This window comes from Monodelphis domestica, chromosome 6 (genome assembly GCF_027887165.1).
Source record: "Monodelphis domestica isolate mMonDom1 chromosome 6, mMonDom1.pri, whole genome shotgun sequence".
Lineage (NCBI taxonomy): Eukaryota > Metazoa > Chordata > Mammalia > Didelphimorphia > Didelphidae > Monodelphis > Monodelphis domestica.
Genome location: NC_077232.1, coordinates 251,317,155 through 251,340,757, shown reverse-complemented (window position 1 = coordinate 251,340,757; position 23,603 = coordinate 251,317,155). Strand labels below are relative to the sequence as shown.

At 36.3% G+C, this 23,603-nt stretch overlaps 1 protein-coding gene across 1 annotated transcript in view; it reads right to left on the bottom strand.

Moving 5' to 3' along the window:
- COL25A1 (collagen type XXV alpha 1 chain) overlaps window positions 1-23,603 on the bottom strand; it is a 592,248-nt gene that overhangs the window by 212,101 nt on the left and 356,544 nt on the right. The window contains exon 5 of the mRNA XM_056803096.1: window positions 22,321-22,338. Coding sequence (XP_056659074.1) covers window positions 22,321-22,338 — 18 coding nt within the window. The remainder of the gene's footprint in view (window positions 1-22,320; window positions 22,339-23,603) is intronic.

The following is a 23,603-nucleotide window of genomic DNA, read 5'->3' as shown; positions in this document are numbered from 1 at the left end:
AATATAATAGACAGCTAAATGACTCAGTAGATGCAGGGTTAGACTTGGAGTCAAGAAGACATGAGTTCAAATCTAGCCTCAGATATTTATTAGCTACATGTGGCAAGCCACTTAATCTCTTCCTGCCTCTGTTTCTTCATCAATAAAATGAAGATAATAATAGCACCTATATCCTAGGGTCATTGTGAGCATAAAAATGAGATATTTCTAAAGTCATTTTCAAACCTTAAACTATGCGGTTTGGCTAGTCACTAGTCATAATAGTAATCTTTGTAGTAGAAGTCATCGTAGTAGCAGTAGCAGTAGTAGCAGTTGGTGGTAGCAGTTAGTAGTAGTAAAAGTAGTAATAGTAGAATATTGCAAACATCTATTAAATGTCTGTTATGGTTAAGGTACTGTAAAAGGGTCTGCAAGCACCAAGATGGGTTGTTTTTTGTCTGAATCCAGACTCAGGAGAATAAAGACTTTTAGAAACATATCCACATAGGAGAAATCTAGTTCAGGTACTTCCAATGACATTAATCTCGAGGAGACCAAGATAAGAATAAAAAGAGGGTTGGTACATCCTTTGTTGTTCAGAACTATAAAAATGGGCTCATCCATCCTTTTTCAATCCTGGTTGCATGCTAGCCTCTACCTTCTGGAGGAAGGAACCTAATCTGGATAGAATGCATTAAGGTTAAGCTCATTGTCTGCAACACTCTAGGGAAGGGGTTCTTAACCTGGGATCCATGAACCTGGGTTTGAGGGGGGTCCATGAATTTGTTTTATTTTGATAACTATCCCAATATAATTGGTTCCCATGTACTTAAATCTTAGGTGATTTATACATTTAAAAATCTGATTCTGAGAAAAGGTCCATAGACTTCACCAGATTGCCTAAGAGGACCTTGACTTTACCAAAAAAGGTTAAGAAATTCTCCTCTAGGGTTTCTCAAATTCCTTCAGTAATTACATACTTTCAGTGACAGACATTCTAAGCATTCTCCTTATTTGCGTTTACCTTTTAAATTCACTTTGAGCTTTTCTATTATAAATAAAGTTCAATTTCCTTGATCACACGGTTTGATGGGGATATGATGGGGACCATAGACCCTAAATGATCACTCTATTGCAAATATTAATAATATGGAAATAGGTCTTGATCAATGACACACATAAAAACCCAGTAGAATTGCTTGTTGGCTATGGTAGGAGGGAGAGAGGAGGAGAGGGAAAGAACATGAATCATGCAACCATGGAAAAATATTCTAAATTAATTAAACAAAACCTAAAAATAAAAAAAAACTTAAATAAAGTGCAATTGTAATATTTTGTTGGCTCAGAGGTTTAGAATTGGAAGGACACTAATTAAAGATGACCCAATCCACACCTTATTTCCAAGTCCCAGAAATGATATGAGTACCCAGTGACATTGCTAGTAATTGGCAGAGAGAAGATTCAAAGCCACATGCTCTGACTTCTGACCCTTTTACCAAAATGCAATATTGCCTCCCACCCTCCATGCACTGGTTTGGGTGAAACTTGATAGGGATAATGTGTTGAAAGCTATTATTATACTGTCTGAGGAACGAACTATAGTTTTGCTAGAATAACCTTTCCTATGCAGTTTATGGATTGCCATTTGTCACCTCAAATAACTGTGGGAAATCAGGTATAATTTTTAAACTGCATATTCATTCTCTCTAAATATCTCAGATTTTCAGATGAAGCCATGAAGAGTAAGATGTTAAACCTGATGCTAACAGTCTTATCATATGTGTATATATGCTTGTGTATCCATATGCACATATATTCAATTATATGTTGATATGTTTTATACCATATATACTAGTGCTATATATTAATGTATAATATACATGCTGATATCTCATTTAACCTATCAGCTAAGGTGGCATTTCATATCAGCAGACCATCCAAAGCCTAAAATTTTTTAATAAAATAAAAATTAAAAAATTAATGATGTAGAATAGAAATATTTTAAAAACTTATTTCTTAATTTACCCATTTTCTTATAGAGAGGCTTAAATTAGCTTAGTCCTGAAATCTCCAGTTAGTATTAAAAATATATATTTGGGGGGATTGCACCTAAAAAGTATATAAACTTTTAACTTCTGTCTTAGAATCAATACTAAATATTGGTTCCAAAGCAGAAGAGAAGTAAAGAAGATCCTGACTTGCTCAGGATCACATAGCTAGGAAATGTCTGAGGCTGGATTTGAACCTGGGATTTCCCATCCCATTTGGATCTGACTCTATCCATTGAGCTGCCTAATTGCCCTTCCTACCTATAGCTTGTTTGTACGTAGTTGTATGCATGCTGTCTCTCTCATTAGTGTGTGAACTCAAGGGTAGGGACTGGTGGAGGGGAAACATACAGGGTTTGGCCTCTTTTTGCATTTCCAACACTTAGCTCCATGCCTGGTGTGGAGGAGGCACTAAATAAATGCTTATTTACTGACTGAAAGTGTATGTGAAAGGTTCAGGAAGTCTCTTCTCCCCAACCATCCAATAGGTTATTAATCAGTTAACAGCAATGACATCTCTAATAGAAGCCTTTCACTTCCCAGCAAACAAAGAATGGTAAAAATAAAAGGAATGTGACTTCATTTGAAACACCTGAGAAAATTTAGCATCCCAGCTCTAGAGTTCATAGGCACCCCATTCAGGCTCTTCATTTTACAGGTGAGGCAATTTACAAAACTGCCACAGGGATGTTTAAACCCAGATTCTCTCCCTACAAACATTTGCTTTTTCCTCTGTCCCAGATTCCTCAGATGGCAAAATATAATGTCCTTAAGATTATGGCCAGAACATCAAAATTCTGAACTCCATCTGACTAACCACACACAAAGTGTATGATTTGGAGCTGGAAGGGATCTTCTAAGTCATGTGATTTTCCTGACTCCCCATGTAGAAGTTCCCTTCAGAGTACAGAAAAGGAACTTACATGCATCTTATAGACTTAGAGAGTTGCCGAGGCACTGAGGGGTAAAGGAATAATAATAATAACAAAATGATAAACATCTCTATAGAGCTTTCAAGTCTGCAACGCACTTCATCTGAAACGTCTCCTCTGATCCTCCTAAGATCAGGACTCTTATGATCCCCTTTAGGCTAATAAACAAAGTGATCATGAGAGAGAGTACAGTTTGCCTTGACAGTATGGATCAGAGATAGGACTGGAACCAGATTTTTCTGATGTCAAGGATTGTCCTCTGACACTGTCATCCTCTCCTCACATTCTTGGAATCCCTAATTTTCTTCAGTGTTCAGTCTCCCACAGGCAGTCTTCCCGGACCCTTCTCATCTGTTAATGCCCTATCTCACAAATGCCTTTTATTCCTCCTTATCTTTTCTGCATACATTCATATGTGTATACATCAGTTCCCTGGGCAGAACACAAGCTTCTTGAGCATTTTCATCTTCTCTTCCTGGTACCAACAAAATGCCTAGTATATAGGAGGAGCTAAGTGAGTGCTTGTTGATAAATTTTGCCTCGTTGCCTCTCAAATATAGCATTAGAAACTAATGGATATTTAATTCAGTTTGGAAGACCTGGGTTCAAATTCTAGCTTGATGTCTGCAAAAATCGTGATAGTAATACTTGTGCTATTTCCTAGGTTGTCATGAGGATCAAATGAGAGAAAAAACATAAAGCATTTTGCAAAGTATAAAGTACTATGGTTGGGTCCTATTTAGTGCAAATAACAACTCCTCTGAAGTGGTCACAGGTATCTGAATTCCCACTATTCAAAGTTAAATTATATAAAATATGGCAATTGGTTCCAATCCAATGGAAATATAAAGCATGAACTCAAATAATGCCACCACTTCAGGGGAGTTTATTATTTATAATATTACATATATCATATGTTAATATAATGTAGAATCTATATATTAATTTATTAATATATAAGATATGGGGGAAGCCACATAGCTCAGAGGATTGAACATCAGGCCTAGAGATAGGAGGTCTTGGGTTCAAATTTGACCTCAGACATTTCCTAGCTGTGTGACCCTGGACAAGTCACTTCACTCCCATTGTCTAGCCCTTAACACTCTTCTGCCTTGGAACCAATACACAGTATTGATTCCAACACAGAATATTGATTCCAAGGCAGAAGGTAAGGGTTTAAAAAATAAATGTATAAGATAGTATCATTTATAATAGAGTAATGATCTTAGACTGAATTATTTTTAAGGAGTCCCTAATGGCATCATATGACCAAAGGAACAATGAAATGTCCTGATGCTCTATAAACCCTGATGGTAACTCAAGGAGATGCAAATGAAATATACACCATTCACAGTGTCTGTAAGATTAAAAATTAATATCCAAATACTCCAAGTATTATATTTTATAAAGTTTATTAATAATGACTTGAAGCAAAGGGAAAGTCATAGCCTCAGTAAAGAAAGCAAGCTTCCGGGGACCAGGCGCGCAAATGCACCCTCAGAAAAAAGAGTGAGAGCGGGGTTATACACCTTTATCTAGACAATGTAATCATGCACCTTGGGAACAAAAAGGAAAGGAATGCTGGGTAATGTAGTTCAGGGGTACACAATTTCTATTTACACAACAGAAATGTACTGAATGCTTAATAGTCAATTCATGGCTGTTTAGTTGAATTTTTCATTTTCCCTCTAGCTCAGAAGTCCCAAGTGATCTACCAACTTCAGCCTCCCTAGTAGCAGGGATTATAGGTTTGCGTCACCTTGCTCGTTTATTATCTAGACTTTAAAAGCTTATAAATAAAATACCTTCTATATGACATCATAAGCTGAGCTATATGCAGCTTGTTGGGAATAAATAAAACAAGATCATAAAGCCATAGATCAAGCAGGACTAGAGAAATCATTTAATTCAACTTCATCATTTACAGATGAGAAAACCAAAGCCCCAAGAAGAGATGTATCCAAAGTCACATAGTCATACAGGATTCTGATTCTTCTAGGCTTCTTGGCTCTTTCCCATCCAATTAGGAGGGTACTAATAAATGTTTAACAACTAGCTCCAGGAAAGGGGGGCCCCTGTGACACACTTTAAAATTTAATTTTCATTATTAACATTTTCTCCATCACATTCTTAAGTCTAGACAAATGGTGTCAAACTGAAATAGAGATGGGCCACTAATCCATACAATAAGGATTCCTACAGATCGTGGATGGATTTAGAAAAACACATTTAACAGTTTTTAATTTTCTTTTTCATTTCTTTTATTTATTTCTTTTTTATTTCCTTTAAAATTTTCTGACTACATTTTAATCTGGTTCTAGTTTCATTCAGGAATGTTTTGGACCTCATGTGGCTGGCAAGATGGGTTTTTTAACCTCCCATCTAGACAATCATCCCTGATCTGTATCATTTGGAGGTGCAAATCCTTGCATTTGAAATTCAACAATCTTCTAAGAGCTGTCTCCAGTGCACCCCTGAATTTCAGTACAATTGCATTTCACTTAAGAAAGTTTGGAGAAACTGGGACATGATGTTACTGTTTAATACATATGTGCCTCCTCCTGACACTTAGAAATCTAATCTCCTACTCATCTCCAACTTGCCTCAATGTTATGTGTTAAAAGGAGACCATTTTTAATCAAATAAATGCATTTGATGGGAACTAGCTTCATTTTGCTATTGGAAGTGTCCTCCCTGATTTCACTGGGAATGGATTCAGAGTCAAGGCTGAACTCTGAGAAGACCCTGTGTCATATCATTGTCACCACATAAAGAAACCACATGAAATCTAAAAATATGGATTATGGTATAAGATGTTATATGCATGATGGAAATGCCCACATATATAGCCATATATTTCCTTTAAAGTCCTAATGAAAAGATACAAGGTATTTTCAGCACAATGAATTCTTTCTACATTGTTAGCTATATATTAATGCTACCAATTATAATACTAACAAAATATTAATGTTAAGATTTGACAATCATTCATATGTCAAGGCAAAGAAAAATATGACCAGTGGTTTTCATTGAGATATAAAGGAGAAGGTGTATTGCATGAATATTTGGGGCATGATAATGTTTTGTTAAGTCTTACATGATTTATTTAGGATAGAATATATTACCACTTTAATGTGACAGGTCTATTATCCACTGAGAAAAATGCAGACTACTCAGCAGCTTCCTATAGAAAAAAAAGTTGTTTGAATTTCTTGGATCATACATGCGCTTTCTTCCTTCCCCCCACAATAAGCCTACAGGGATCTGTAAGAGATTGGGTTGGAATGCAAAGCTGAAATATGGGGATCACTATAGTGATACACAAGAAGATTAAGACAAAATTAAAAACACATGCAAAAGGATAGGGCAGCTGCATGCTACAAAAACTATTCAAATGTGGCATCTTGTTATAGTCAGATCATTCCTGAGAGCCTAGGTGAGGGACAGAGTTTTCATTTTTAGAAGTCTGAGGAGAGAGGTTGGGGGGAGTTTCGATGATATGGCAGAGAAAGAAGGAAAGGACCCAGAGAGAGAAAGGATTGCCCGAAACTCCCCATGTTTTTCAAAAGTCATTTTAAAAGTGCACAAATGAAAGAGGTACAACTGAATGGGCAGATAGTTGTCTTAATGGTATTTGTGCCAATTTCTCTAACTTGCATTCCCCCCCCCCATTAAGTAACACAGAATTATGACATTCAGGCTGCTCTGAACCTTTCAATTCCTATGGAGATGGCTTTGTTTTCCCCCTCAACATTTACATTAACATTTGGGATAGGGAGGGAGGACTACAGCAGCTCTAATATGGATACAGAAAAAAATGACTTTACTTTGGAAAGATGATCTTTAGTTCAGTTTATTTTTAAGGTTCCTTGTGTCTCAGTTTGTTCTATTGAATAGCTGCTATTGGAGTTTCTTTTGGCAACAAAAAGTGCAGTTTATTTTTGCAAGCAAACCCTGGAAAGAACATTGCATTTTTATTTTATAATGCAAAGGTTTCATATCAAATTGGGTTACTACTTTCTAGTAGTATCTCCATAAATATCAACTATGAAATATATTTTATAGTTGCTTAGATTCCTATAAATGCAAACCAGGCAACATCTCCTGACTTTCTTTTTCCATTTTTTAAACAGGTCATGAGTATAGCTCCTTGTTTTATTATGTCTCCAAGTTATATGGATGTGCCTTTTCTGTGAGGATTATAGTGCTTAGAGACCTTACAGTCAACTTAGATGGCTTTACCTATGGTATTCTGCTAAAAAAATTCAAAATTACCCATTGCTGGTATATTTCTTCCTTCTGTTACATTTTTCTTTGTGCCTCTAAGTAATGAACTGAAACACCTTAAATCAAACTATATATATATTTTAAAAAACCAAAGAATCCTCAATGGTAGGATTAGATGTTTATGGGCTGAATTTGCAAGTCATTATACTTGGTATCCAGTAATAAATTGTTCTGATGATTCCTGCTGTGTAATGTAGTTTGAGATCTAAAACTGCTAGTACCCCTCCCTTCATACATTTTTTTCAGTGATTCCCTTGATATTATTGACCTTTTGTTCCTCCAAAAGAATTTTATTATTTTTCTGGCTATAAACTAATTTTTGGTAAGTTGGCTGGTATGACACTGAATAAGTAAATTAATTTTTCATTATTGTCAGTTGGTTTGAGCTACTCATGAGCAATTGACATTTCTACAATCAACGGGCTGTCTTTATTTATATGAAACATATTGTAATACAATTCATATAATTCTTGTGTATGTCTTGACCATTAGAGCCTCAAATATTTCATACTGTCTACATTTATTTTAAATGGAATTTCTCTGTCTTCCTGCTGCATTTTGTGAGTAATGCATAGAAATGCTGATGATTTGTAGGCTTATTTTGTATTCTGAAATCTTACAAAAATGGACAATTTTTTTGTTGATACTCTAGGGATCTCCAAGTATATACTATCATATCAGTTCTATAGATCTATATATTACCATATACTATGTATCACTCGCTAGAGAGTGATAGTTTTGTCTCTTTGTTGCCTAACAGAGGGAAAGGGGAGGGAAAGAATATGATTCTTGTAACCAAGGAACAATGTTCTAAATGGACTAAAATTTTTTTTCAAAAAATAAATAAATAAATACCTCCCTAAAACCCGGAGAACATTATCCATAGTAACTGAAATATTGTGGATGTATCAAATGTGATAGGCTTTGTGATTAACAGCAATACAATGATCCAAGATAATTCTGAGGGACAAAGAATGCTATCTACCTCCAGAGAAAGAACAATTGAAGTGGGAACACAGATGAAAACATATCATTTATAACTTGTTTATTTGGGTATAGGATTGGGGGTTTTGGTTTTATAAGATTAATCACTTACAGAAATGAACAGTATGGAAACATATTTTGCATGATATTATATGTATAACCCAGATTGAATTGCTCATCAGCTCTGGGAGGAGAGAGAAAAGATGGGAGGGAGACAACATGTATCATATAATCTTGGAAAACTTGCATGAAATTTTGTTATTAAATTAAAAAAATAACTCCCTATAGTGGTCAGTGACATGCAACTGCCATAGTAATTTAAAGCAGTAGGATGTAATAACATATCTCTAAGAGCAAGCATCATTGATTGTCAGGCTCAAAAGTGGCCCTCCTTTCAAAGAACCTATCCTGAGCTTCTGGGAAGTTGCCAACACATCTTTCACAGAATCAACCTGTATCTGACCAAGTCTTCTCCTTTATGTTGCTGAAAGGAATCTAATCCCTCCCTGAAGATGCTTAATGAGAGATAACCCAGGATAGAGCATCAAGGAGCACCCCATTCCCCCTGAGGAAAACTCTCAGTGTGAAGAAGCAGGTTTTAGGAGGGCTTCCATCTCAACCCTGAATCTGCAACTCTGCAACTTCTACTTCTGACTCTTGGGGCCAAGCATAAAACATATCAAAACCTTCTTCATTATTGCTCACAGGACAGGGGCAGACTAGAGGAAAGAATGAAGCCTCTTGTTTATAGACAAAATCATAGCATCAACTCCAATGTGGGCCATTTTTCCGATGGCTCTATCTTCCTACAATCTCAGAAAATAACAATCAGCATCAAAGAGAGCCAGATAAGATTAATTTCAATGTATTGCTAAAGAATCATCCTTCCAAATTTGATTTCAAAACCTGTTAAAAAGAGCTTGTTTAAGAATTTTTTTTGGTTTTGTTTCTAACATCTACAAGAAAAACTTCTGATGGAGGCAGTTAGGCGGCTCAATGGGATTAAGAACCTGGCCTAGAGACAAGAGGTTCTAGGTTCAAATCTGGTCTCAAATATTTTCTTGCTTTGTGAACTTGGCTAGTCACTTAACCCCCATTGCCTACCCCTTAGTGCTCTTCTGCCTTGGAAATAATACACAGTGCTGATTCTAAGACAGAAGCTATGGGCTAAAAAAAAAAAAAAACTTTTGGCAATTCTCCTGGGCAAATAATGCTAACTTTTGATTTTAGATGTACTTTTCTGCATATTAAAATGCCCCTTTTTACCATTAGGTTTTGCAAAATTGTGAATTGAGTTTGCAAGTTGTGAATTGAGTTTGCAGATTGTGAATTGAGTCAAATAATTACTTGATCTTTGGCTAGTAAGTAATACTGGAAATCAACAATAAATTGCTTCTATTGATAATTATATGGTTCTGTTTGAAGAAACACTAATTTTAAACACAAATACAAACTCCTTTTCCTCCTTCTTGTTTTTTCTTTTTGTTCTTGGTTTTAGACAGATATTATTTAAAGAAAAACTCCACTTGTTCCTATGCTTTTTGTTTATAATATGAAGAGATGTTGAATTTTGTAAAAAGGATTTTCTCCATCCATTGATATAATCACAGTTTTGTCATTTTATTATCATTATGGTTGCTTGTGCTTAGTTTTCCTAACTTTATCTTATTCTAACACTTATTTTTTTCTGTTTTTTACCTATTCTATGTAATTTATTTAGCACTCTTTATTCTCGGCGTTTTACTTCCCCCACTATATCTTACTTGTTATTTCTTCCATCACTATTTTTCCATCAACATTTTAAATATGCTTCTCCATTTTCCTAGCTATGAACATAGTCCAGACAATGAATTTAAAATGAAAAAAAAACTATTTAGTTTTATCTCTGTCAATAACTTTTCTATGTGATTCTGGGAAAGGAACATCCTCTCAAGGCCTTAGTTTCTAATTCATGAAACTGAGTTGAGAAGCTCTTGGAATTCAGATCTCCAGACTGCGCTGCTTAGAATTTATCCTTCTCTCTACCATAGATGAATGACATTTTGCTTCTATTTTTCAAAGGCCTGCATAATCAGCTAAACAGATCTTTGTAAAGAGAAACAAGGGTTTTCTTTAGATACTGTAGCAATCATTGACTAGAAACTATAAGTATAACAGATAGAAAATTTAAGTTTAAGACCAGCGGAAGAGCTCATCTCTCTGATTTCAAGATTTATGGCAATGTTCTCCTGGTTCATCTTCCTGCTTCCAGTTTCTCTTCAGTATAATTCATCCCGAAGCCAGTGGCCAGAATAATTTAACTTAAACACTGTTTTAATCATGTCACTTCCCTGCTCAAGAACTATGTTCTCTTACTTTCGGGTAATTCCAATCAGATATTTCTCTTACTTAAATTATTAATTTTCTAAGCATCCTATGCCTCTTGCAAAGAACATTGTTGCTTAAATTCCCAATGTCAGTCAGGCCACCTTATTAACCCATTAACTCATGTTGGAAAAAATAATAAACCTCATTAATTTGTATAGGATTTGGGTAACTGATAATGATTATGGTTAAAATTTAGCTTCTTACTATCTTTTTTAAAAAATTGCTTTGCAAATTATTATTGCACATAAGATTATAAGGGAGGGAATGTTGGGTATGCTTAAGGAAAACAAATTTTTCAAGCTGGTGTTTATCCTGTTCTATTACTAGCTAATCAATTAATAATTACTATTATGAAATAAGAGTTAATTAACACTAGATATGACCCTTCTTTGGAACACACTCCCCTGCCTTCCCCTTTCAGATAACTTCCAGGGGAGCAGCTGGGTGGCATCTCAGATCTGGAGTCAGGCTAACTCATTTTCCTGAGTTCAAATCTAACTTCAGGCACTTAATAGCTATATGACCCTGAGCAAGGCACTTAACTTTTGTTTGCCTTAACCCACTGAAGAAGGAAGTGGCAAACCAGTATCTTTGCCAAGAAACTCCATGGGTAATATTGGCATGTTATGGTGCATATGGCCAAAAAGTTAGACACAACTGAACATGCCAGGCACTGTGCTAAAGTCTGGGAGGGCAAAAGCAGTCTCTACCTTCAAAGAATTTGAGGTCCAGTGGAGGAGACATCAAAACAAATCTATACCAAGTGTATATACTCAATAAATGGGAAATAATTCACAAAGGAAGGCACTGGAATTAAGAGGTTCTGGGCAAGGCTTCCTGTACAAGGTGAGATTTTACTTGGGACTTAAAGGAAGCCAAAGAGGTCAGGAATGAGAGAGGAAGAAGAAAGGGAAAGCCAACGAAAATGCCTGGGACCTAGAGATGAAATGTCTTTTTCCTGGAACAACCAAGAGGTCAATGTCACTGAATCAAAATATGTGTGTACATGTTGGGGAGGGGGTAAGGTATGAGAAGAATGGATAGGTGGAAAGGGGCTAGATTATGAAGGGCTTTGAATGCCAAACAGAGCATTTCATACTTGATTTTGGAGGCTACAGGAACTCACTGGAGTTTATTGAATAGAGGAGTAACATGGTTACATACTGTAATACTTTGAGTTAAAGTAAGTTTTTAAGCTTACTTTATAGTGTAGATGAAGTCCTCCATATACATATGTATTCAAATGCTTTTGTTCCCTTAGGAAGGGAGTCCTAGACTTCTTCTGAAAACCTTTGTAGGACTCTTTTCAGCATGTGAGTCACTCACTCATTATAAAGTATAAGGTAATAAAAGCACTGGATGCAAATTTCAGTGCATGGACCTTATTAGAAAACCAGTCTTGGTTTTGCAAAAGGCTTTACACAGATATTTTAAAAAATTTTTTTAAAGCAAGCTTATACCTTTCCCCATGTTGTTGTTCCTCCTTCACTTTTGAAGACCAGTGACATCATGGGGTGAAGTCTTGACTCAAGAGTGAATTAGATTTCAGTGAGGCAGAGCTGCAAAAAGTCATCAGCCTCACTTTCTCTTCTCAAGACATTAAAGTCAGGTGGAAAGATCAAAGTCAAAGACAATTAGTGTGGCTCAGGATGCAGGGGATGACCTTGGGTTCTTTGATGTGTGACCAAGCTCCAAGTGCTCCACAGTGCCTACTTCAGTCACCGTCATGGCTATTGCAACAAACTGTCCTCATCCACCTACTATTCCACATCAGGGGAAGTCTTCACATTCTTGAGATGGACATTCTCTTATCTCACTAATGTACCTGTCTTTCCCTCAACTTGGTTTAGCCTATCTGCGGAGATGACTTTACTGGGATGTGTCCAGGTTAGAGTTGAGTTGACAAATGGACAAGAACCCCTGAAAAAGGCTCAGCAAGCCCTTGCACCAGAGTTACTAGTCCCCTCTGAAGACCCCCAAAACTACTCCTCCATGTAAACACTTCCTGACCTTGTGCTAATCTATGGTGGGATATAGATATAGATGAGACATTTTTCTTTTCACATAAAAAAGTAAACAAAAGGTCAAGTGGTAATGAAGACTGGTTAGATAGTAAATACAATGTCAAATCAATTAGACACTTGTTTAAATGTATGGATAAAAGTTGGTTTGTTTGATTTATCTTGCAGAACATGGAATATATTTCCCCATAAAGTCAGTGTCATGAAATATAATTGAGTTCCCTCCCAAAATCATGGTTTCATTTAATTGGGATGCATGTATGGATTTACACATTGGCTAACTTTCTATGTATTCATTTTATGAATGAGAGTTCTTTGGCATATGGTAGCCTATTTTTTAATATCTTAAAACTAAAGAGAACTAGGAAAATCAATTTAACTTGGAAAATGTATAGCAGTATAGACTTCATATAATTCATATGACATTCTCCTATAACTTATGGAACAAATGCTACATTAAAGGCCACCAGCCTATAAAATCCTATTTAACCTTCTGGTTAAAGTAATACAGTAAGCTATCCAATGGATAGTCTGTTTGAGCTTATCCTATGTCAGGCAGAAGTTGGAGAGTAATTACAGACTGAAATTGACTTTGATGACATAATAGGTAGGGTGATGGAGCTGGGAGTCAGAAAGACCAATGTTCAAATCCTTCCCTTCACACTACGTACACTTATCTTAGCATGCCTTACTAAGCTTTATAGCCTAAGCAACTCCCAAATCCACTACATCAGCTCCTCATGTTGATAAAGCCTCAGATCCTTTGTGTAAATACAGATTCATCAGAGGATCATAGATTTGAAGCCAGAAGAGACTCTGGAGATTATCTAGTCCAGCCTTCTAAGTTAACAAATGAGAAAAAGCAAGGTCAAGATGGGGGAAATGACTTGACTAAGTTCATATTGGCAATAACTTGTAGAATTAAAATTCAAAGTCAGGTCCTCTGACTTCAGCTGTAATGCTCTTTCTGCTACTACTACAGTCCTATTGTTTGAGTCATATTTTACTGTAAAACCTAACCACTATTCATAAAAATATTTCCATGAGAAAATTAATTCCAACTTGGAATGCAAAAAATACATAATATACATAAATGTATATATGGGCATGTATAAACACACACATATATCACAATTGACATTCTTTTCTTTTCTTCATATCCATGAGGAGAAGGGGTGAGACATGTGGGAAGGTGGGCAGTGAAGAAGTACTAATCTTACATACGTAAGTTGGTAGTGCTGGGAAATAGGGGAACAGACAGGACAGTTTCAAATAAACTGAAACTCAATAACTTATTGAAAGCTGAAGTACAGAAGTTCTATAAAAACAGGGAAATTGAAAAACTCTTGCCTCAAAAAAAGAAAAGTAGGTCTACTGCTTATGGAAGAAAAATAAACACACTTCAGATTGGGAGTCAACACTGCCTATAAATTTAATGCAGTAGGAAACTTGGGGAAAGTGTTCATAGTATGTATTACTGAGATCGTTTTTTTATTGAGCCAAACAAAAGAAAAAGGAAATTTAAATGAAACCTGATCAAATAACAGAAATATTTCAACAGTTTAAAAAAACCTATAAAATGTAAAAATATCCCAGTTTCATTTTTACATATAAATGGAATTGTTAAGTCACTGTGGGTGAGCCTTATAGATCTGTGTGTGTTAAACAAATATAATCTGTACTCTTGGTAAATTTTCTCAAGGAAAAGTTGACTCAAGGTAAAGTGTTAATGCAAGATATTATATAGCAGTATAATTTAGTTTGGTTGTGTGCACTGATTTATACACTGCTTAACCAGGGAAAATCTATGTGTTCTTTTTATTAAAGGGGATTCTTTTGAGTCAAGAAGCCCATTATTTAAATTCATTGCCCTTTTTTACCCTTTACAACTGAGGAGAAAGAGGAAAATCAGTTAATTGGAAAAGGAAATAATGTATAGAGGCATAGAGTTGATATAAATTATGTAATATTTTCCTATAACTTTTAAGATTTTAGGCCACCCTAAAAACCACTAGTAATTTGATGGATTTGCAGTTTCAAAGTGGATACACCTTATAAAGCCACAGATTGCAACTCATTCACACTTCCTCTTTTCTCACTTCAAACCTCCACTAAATATCTACTCAATATTCTAGAGGTGTTCATCTTATTATTTACACTGGGGTACCACTGTAGTACTTGAGTCATCCAGCTGGATGCATGCCCCTTTCTTTTCCACTGATATAATGTCCTGCATGATATCTTTTATTATGCCACCTTTTCCTTAAATCATCCTTGGTGATGGGCTACATCCTTCATGTAGAGACATGATCCTCCATTGATCAATGAGTTACCTGAAATCTTGATTTTTTAGAGATGAGCCATTCACAGAATTGCAGCCATTTATGCTATAGTTTAATGGTATTTAATATGGGAGCAACTTGTCATTATTGAGTGTTGCAGTTTTTCAAAAGCAATTCAGCTCACTTTCATCCCCTGATCCCAATCCTTAGATCAAGCTTAATGTCAATCTTTAGTGACTGTCTAAAATGTTATCTATTGTTGGGCCAGTTCAGTCAATAGACTATCCATCCAAGTGCCAACCATACTCTAGAATTTAGTTCACTTTGTTTTCTCTATTTGGATTGTTAGTCGAAATTGTTTTGACTGATTTTAGCATAAGGTAGTATTCTGGGGAATATCATCTATACATTCATCTGGAGGACCTCACTATATAAAATCTTGCTTCAATATGTCATCTGCACAAGACATCTTCCTTAACAGTGGTATGTATCTTTGGTTAGCACACCCCATATTGTATACTTCACTTAATATTGGCCCTAAATTAAAGGCTTATTTAAAATTTCTCTGTTGGTTCTCCATCAAAAAATATTGAATGATCTTAACATATGCATGGGAAACAGATTGTTGAAGAAGAGTCTTTTTAAAAAACCCTTTCCTTCTGTCTTATAATTGATACTAATATCAGTTTCAAGGTAGAAGAGTGGTAAGGGCTAGGCAATTGGGGTTGAGTGACTTATTCATGGTCACAGAGCTGGAAACTGAAGCCAAATTTGAACTCTGGACCACCTGTCTCCAGGCCTGGTTCTATATCCACTGAGCTACCAAAAAAGAGTCTTTAAGAATACATTTTGCTCTACTAAATCAAATTGCACATAGATACATATGTGTGTACATATTTGTGTGTGTAGAAGTTATCCATGCCATATTGCAGGACTCAGGAGCATGGTGCCCACATGATCTGGAACATCTAAGTAAAAATTTTTGGTCCTCCCTTCATATCAGAGAACTCATCTGTTTTTTTCTTGTTCTCCTATGGAGTGTTTATAGTATATTACTCTAAATTTTGGTTTAAGAATGCATTTCTGAGTTTCTAAACTTTTCTGGATCATCGGTTAGCCTTTATGTGTCATCTGTGGCTTCTGCAAAACTCCAAAAAGATTTCCATTTAATTTCTTATGCTGATCCAAGATATATCAAAACTGTTATGTGGAAGGGATGTTGTACATACAAAGTACATTATGATCTTTATATTCTCTTTACCTATATCTTAGACAATTTTGTATTTGTCAAGACATGGTCTCCTATAGAATATAGCTGATGGAAGTCTACCTCTTACTTTTTTATATTTTCATTAAAGATGCCCTCATTATATGTGCTGATCCTCAAAGATTTCAAAAAGACGACTAAATAAATCCATAGATTAGTGGCTGCCAATACATCTTAACCCCTTTTTAAAGTTGTGAGATTCATCATGGTTTTTTTCTCTTTTCATACCTTTTCCTTGTTCAACTATCATGAGAATTAATCATTTAACACTTCTAAAGCTGTGACTTTTAGAAAATATTTCCTTAGCATTAATTCTATCAGTATTAAATGGAATAAATATCTCAGAACATTTTAATGTAAATTTAGGAAACCAGTCTTTTAATTTGAGAAGAATATTAATAGAATATCCAGATCAAAATTTTCCATGGTGGGGAACTTAGATGACTAAATTGATCGCTGGATTATTCTATATCTTTAAAGTCTGGGAAAGCAATATTTAGTATATTTTACTTTATCTCAGCCTGCTGAGCTTCTACTCATGATGAAGAAGCCCTTTGTTAGCTATTTGAACAAAATGGCAGCCATGGTAAGAGAAGATCCTGCAGCACTGCAGCAGCAGTTATCCATCATGTTAGTCCAACATTTCTTGCTATTAGAAGCAAGGAGAAATTATACTTCTGAAGGGCCTAGTATAAAAAATGATTCTAACATAAGTATATTTTGTGATGCCATGGAACTCTCTTAAACTTTAGTTTTAATATAACTTGTTTCATTTGTAGGGATCATAAGATTTAGAGCCTAATGCCTTGTGAGTATTCTATCCTGAGTGCAAACCTCTAAGGCTGTTGATAACTTACCTGAACTCATTCTTCAGTGATTAACAAAATCCCATCCAGTCATTTCCTCTCCATTTCAGTGATTCTGAATTCCTGACTGTTCTCTAACCTCTGTTGTTAGCTTCGTTATTGTCATCTCTCTCAACCCTTTATTCCCTAACTCATGTTCAATTCTAAATCTACCCATTCCTTCCACTGTACATCCTGCTCCATAGGTTACAAGCTATCTTTTGGTTTAAGTTTTTTACTTTCTCATTTCTTACATCTTCTGGCTTTCACTAAGAACTGGTTATCTTTTGATGGCATAGCCTTCCTTTCCAGTATTGATTGCCCATTCACTCATTCTCCTCAATTCACTCATCAAGAAAGGGGAGTTGGAATATTCCATCCTCCCTACGGCCACTTCCCAACTTCCCTTCTACCATCATTACTCAGTAATCTCTCCTTCTTTGAGACTCGTTCAATCTGTTGATCTATTGTCCGCTGATCTACAGGACATTCTTTTTTCTTTCCTCAATGAGTTCAGTGCCTGGCTCACAGGCTTTCTCTCCTTCCTAACTCCTTCCTTGATTCTAAAGCATTTCAATAAACATAATGATACTTTACCAAACACCCTAATCTTCTAATTTCTCAACTTACTCATTTCTTATGTGCTACTCCTCAACTTAACTTCAACTATACATAGAGATGATCCTATCCTTCATCTTGCCATCACCTACAATTGAATGTCTCACATTGAAATTCCATTATCTGGTATCACTCCACCTCTCCCTCTTCTTCAAACATCTCATTTTACAGATTAGGAAACTGATGTCCATAGCAGTTAGGTGACTTGCCCAACATCACAAAAACAAGAAGTAAAGCCAAGGTCTAAAAGTAGCCTGACCTTTTGTCTCCAAATCAAATATCCTTTCTACCAGTGGCATCAAACTCAAATAGAAACAGTTCTGCTAAACTCTACACAAGAATGCCTTCAGGCCATATTTTGACTTAGAAAACCATCTATTAATATTATTCATATTCTAGTATATTTTTATTTATTTATATATACATGCATATTAAACTCTCACCTTCTCTGCTAGTATCATTTCTAAAACAGAAACGCTGGCAAGGTCATACAGCTAGAAAGTTTCTAAAGGCAGACTTGAACCCAGGTCCTACAGACTCCAGTGCTGGTGTTCTATTCACTGTGCTATCTACCTGCCTCTAAATATTTTCTAATTACATTTTTATTTGGTTCTGGCCACACTCAAGAGGAACTTATTGTTTGACACTTCTTTTTTAACACTTTGCCATGCTACAGTTTAATCATTTCCCCATAATTATACATTAATTATGGCCATCCATTCTAATATCATATTCCTTGTACATACAGGGACTACTTTATCATGTCTTATGGAAACCTAATAATAGTACTACCTAAATCCATCTTATTCCCCCCCTAATTCTCTCATTAATCTCAGAAAACACCATTTCTCCCACAATTACCAATTTTATATCTAATCCCTGTATAGGACACTCTCAGTCCTTTTTTTTAAATTTTATAGTATTTTATTTTATCATTTCCATGCATTATTCATTAAAGACAAAGATCATTTTCTTTTCCTTCCCCCCACCCCCCGTAGCCGACGCGTGATTCCACTGGGTATCACATGTGTTCTTGATTCAAACCCATTGCCATGTTGTTAATATTTGCATTAGAGTGTTCGTTTAGAGTCTCTCCTCTGCCATGTCCCCTCAGCCACTGTAGTCAGGCAGTTGCTTTTCCTCGGTGTTTCTACTCCCACAGTTTGTCCTCTGCTTATAGATAGTGTTTTTTCTCCTAGATCCCTGCAGATTATTCAGGGACATTACACTGCCACTAATGGAGAAGTCCATTACGTTCGATTATACCACAGTGTGTTTGTCTCTCTCAGTCCCTTTTATAGGGCTCAGAACTTTCATATATAATGGTCTACCTGCTTGGAACAGCCTTTCCATTCTTCTTTGATGCATTCTTTTACAATGGTGTCCAGAGTTACAAAGTGTCCCCTCAAGATCACTGCGGCTATCTCCCAACCAGTCTATAACACAGTTACAATACATGTCATCCTGCATCTTTTTGTATTTATCTTGTTTCTCCCTCCATTTGATTACTAGAGCCTTCAAAACAAGGACAACAGAATTCTGTCTTTTGGGTTTGGTTTGTTCACTCGAACAAAGGCTTTGACGCAATTGAGAATGCTCCCAAAGTTCAAATACTAATAACCTTTCCAGGTAACTACAAATAGGCATAGTTTAGAAAGGAATTCTTACATTTAGAAAGCTATTCTTCCATGGTTCCTGCTCTTCTTCCCCTAAAAATATCTATAGAAATGAGCACAATATCTGCTTGCAGTACCAACTTGGAACAAGGATAATGATTTATATGCAACTGACCACAGCACTGAAATATAGGAACCAGTGCCAATCCGTGCATGCTGCTGATTAACTAATGAAAAGTAAATTGTATAAATTGTTTACTTCTTTTTAAAATGGAGGCAGCAAAGCGGTACAATGCTTATAGCACTGGACTAAGAGTTAGGAAGACCAGAGTTCAAATCCAAAATCTGATAAGTTTTATGACCCTGAGCAAGTCACTTAACTTCAGTCTGCCTCAGTTTTAAGATGTAGATAATTACAGCACCTTTTACATCTCCGGTTTACTGTGAGAATCAAATCAAATATTTTTAAAGTGCTTTTTAACCTAACAACAATATAAAACATTATTGCTGTTTGCTATTATCATTATGATATTGGATCTTTACTGGGGATGGCTGTCTGCCTGGAAAGGAAAAAAAAACACCTTATGGTACTATGGTGTTTCCAGAGCGTGTAAGACTAATACTTTTGTTCTCATGTGTAGAGAATTCCTAGAGAGTTGCTTGAGAACAGTAAGAGGTTAAGTAATTTCATTCTGAGGAAGCATCTAATGCACTGTTGCTTTTGATTTGCTGTTTTTCAGTCATTTTGCAGTGTTTCATACTCTGGAGTTTTCTTGGCAAAGATACAATTTGCCATTTTCTTCTCCAACTCATTTTACAGATAAGGAAATTGAGGCAAACAAGGCTAAATGACTTGCCCAAGGTCATACAGCTAATAAGTATCTGAGAACCAAATTTGTATGCCCTTGCATACAAAGACAAAACAAGCAAACCAACCAACCAACCAACCCTGAAAGAGTCTACCCTCGACAAACTTATGTCCTATTAAGGAAAAACGATATGTACACTCAAAAAGTAAATTAAAATATACACAAAGCAGAAACAAAATTATTTGGGAGAGGTGTAATGGTACCAGAAATGAGGAGATTAGGATAGGGTTCCTGTAGGAGGTGCCAGCAAAGGGGTACAAGGGGAGAGTTAGTCTGTCTAAAGGCACAGAACAGGAAATAGAATATCACATGAGAGCACAGAAAAAAATCCATTAAGCTAGAATGCAGAATATATCAAAGAAAATTATTAATGGAAAAGTAGACTGAAGCCAGACTGTAAAGAGTTTTATCATTAAATGGGGAAATTTGTGTTTTATTCTGGAGGCAAGAAGGAAGCATTGCAGACTTTTGAGCAAGGGAAATCCATGATTTAGAAATATCACCTTGGCAGATACATGGCAAAGGGCACTAGGGGGACTGGAAACAGCAATACTATTGGGAGAGGCTGAAGATTCCTCCTAGCATAGTGAACCTGCGAGTGGTGACGGATGAGAGAGATTTTGAGGGATCTGAGCATCTTACTGGTTATGAGGGGTGAGAGAAAGAGGGAAGAGTGTAGGTCAATGTCTCCCACTATCATTCTGGGAAATTGGAGATATGCTAGATACTTCAACAGAAATCAGAAAATTAGGAAAGGGAGTGAGTTTGGAGTGAGTTTAGGATAGGAGATAATGAATTAAATGACTTACTTATAGTTGCCCAGCTAATGTGTCAGACTCACCTCTAGGTTTCTTGGCAAAGATGTTGGAGTGGTTAACCATTTGCTTTTCCAGCTCATTTTAAGAATGAGGAAACTGAGGCAAATAGGATTAAGTGACTTACCCAAGGTCATATAGTAAGTGCCTCACACAGAAAGAATCCAGATTTGAACTCAGTTCTTCCTGACTCCTGAAATAACTATATCGTTGTTGTTCAGTCACATCCAACTCTTGTCCCCATGAACCATAACTATCCATGTTTTGTTTGGGGTTTTTTTTTGGTGGGGAGGATACTACCACAGTTAAACCACTAGTGTGGTTTGCCATTTCCTTCTCCAGCTCATTTTACAGATGAGGAAACTAAGGCAAATAGGTTAAGTGGCTTGACTAGGGTCACAAAGCTAATAAATTCTGAGGCTAGATTTGAACTCACAAAGATGAGTCTTCCTGACTCCAAGTCCAGCCCTGAATTTAGTTTTACTTCTATTTGAACTAGTAAAGTTTTCTGTTTTGTAAAGCTATATTTGAATCATAAATAGTTGTTTTTATAGTTTTTAAAACCTGGGTGTGTCGCTGTAACTGGTATACAGCCAGTATGGAGAAGAGGAAATCTAAGATCACAAGATAATCGAAGTTTATTCATGATCTTCAAGTGTGAAAGCAAATACGGTCAAGTGGCTTGTCCAGAGACACACAGCCAGTAAGTGTATCACTTTATACTATTATGTTACAAGATAATTTCTGTTCACCACTATTTCCTATTCATTCCTAATATTTCCACGTTTGTATCAGGCTTTAGTTTAACCATTTAAAATATATTTTCCTCCAAAATGCCAAATTTTCTCACTTTCTTCTGTATTTTAGAACTCCATAGATTTTCTGTTTCTCAAGGCATATTTCTTTCATAATCATTCATGTCTTTAGCAGTCGAAATGTATTGAAAACACATAAAATGATTCCGTTCCTGGCTATAATTCATTAAAAATAGCGAGGAAGACTAGATGTGAAGTAAAGGTCTGCCCGCATTTACAACCACCCTATTAGCACGTGATTAATAAGCAGTTAATACAAACCAGCTCCTATTCCACATTTGCTGAGTTATTCTAGCTCACTTTCTAGCTCTGTGGCAACGTTTCAAGCCAGTTAAGAGTCCTGCTTCATTTGGAAGTACATTGTTAAACTCACCATCTGGTCAGACAGCTGATGCAACCGAAACGGTCTAGAGGGGCCCCAGGCTCCCCTCCTGGGAAATATTTGTTCTACTGTGTTGTGTAATGATTACCAGTTAATAGCTATTTTTAATATATCAGTTGAAGAGACCTGTAGAAATTTCAGCTTTGAGGGATCCTACATTGGAAATCGGTTCCTTATGAGGGAGTTCTCTTACCTGTGGACCCGGCTGACCCTGCAAATGAAGAAAAAACAGAATTACAAGATTGTTTTATTCCTATTTCACCGCTTGAGTTGATAGCAGGAATGACCCTCCCCCAAAATGTTTGTATAATTTGCGGCTCTTTATCACATTAATTTCCAAACAGAGCCCTCTGGTCTCCCCTGCCTGGAGAGTCATTCTTTAAAAAACAAACAAACCCTTATTTCTACATTAATAACAATTCTAGGACAGAAGGGCAAGGGCCAGGCAAGCAGGGTTAAGTGACTTGCCCAGGGTCACACAGCTAGGATGTATCTGAGCCAGATATAAACCCAAGTCTTCCTAACTCCAGACCTGTTGCTCTATTCACCGTGCCACCTAGGTGCCCCAGAGACATTCTTTATATAGCAAAGAATTTTTTAAAAAGAATGAGGGAAGGAGGGGAAAGGAAGTTTGTGAACCTAGAAACAGAACCTGCAGGTATAGGTGATGTTCCATGCCCATGTTCCCCCACCTGGACTAATAAGGAAAACATCCACTTTTCACCTCTTCCTTGGATCTCCCCACTCTCTACCTCCAAGGTAGCACCAAATGAGGTAAGATCTTTCTTTGGTGATTTCTTGGCAATTTCATTACATGGGAAGGTCGACTGAATTCTTAACTCCATGTCAAGATCACTTCTTTTAAAATCTCAAATGCGCCTGAAGACATTAGCATGTCCTGAAATGGGATTGAGGGTGCCAGAATGAAAGGACACAATAAGCCAGTTCAATATATTGTAATGAATGAGTCATTCGATGGGAACGGCTCCATCGCCCAGAGAACCAAATGTGTGACTCTGAGCTTCAGCTTCACAGATGACCAGATCATATGACATGACAAAGAGGCACCCAAGGAGAAGGCATATTTTATGATTCACTGAGCCTCTGGCTTTCCTAGTATCCTAGGAACAACCCCCCCCCCTTTAATTCAATAGAATTGAGCCAAAGGCTGTAAAAAACATGAAGCATCTTCAGCTCAGCAAGGCAGGATCATAACTCCTAACACAGTTAGTCAATAAGGTTTATGACCTCTAACCCACTTAATGCATTCTGAATGTCATTTTTTTGTTTGAGGCTGTTAATGGTTTTAAAAATAACATAATTGAACTGCTTCTCACCAAAAAAGAATCATTGAAGAAATGCAAGTATTGATTACACATCACTTTCTAAGCATCTTTAATCAGTTTTTCTGGGTCCTGTGAGTTAGAAAATTGAGGGAAGAAATTTTCCTCATGGTGGAGGCTTCAGAGCTGGGCA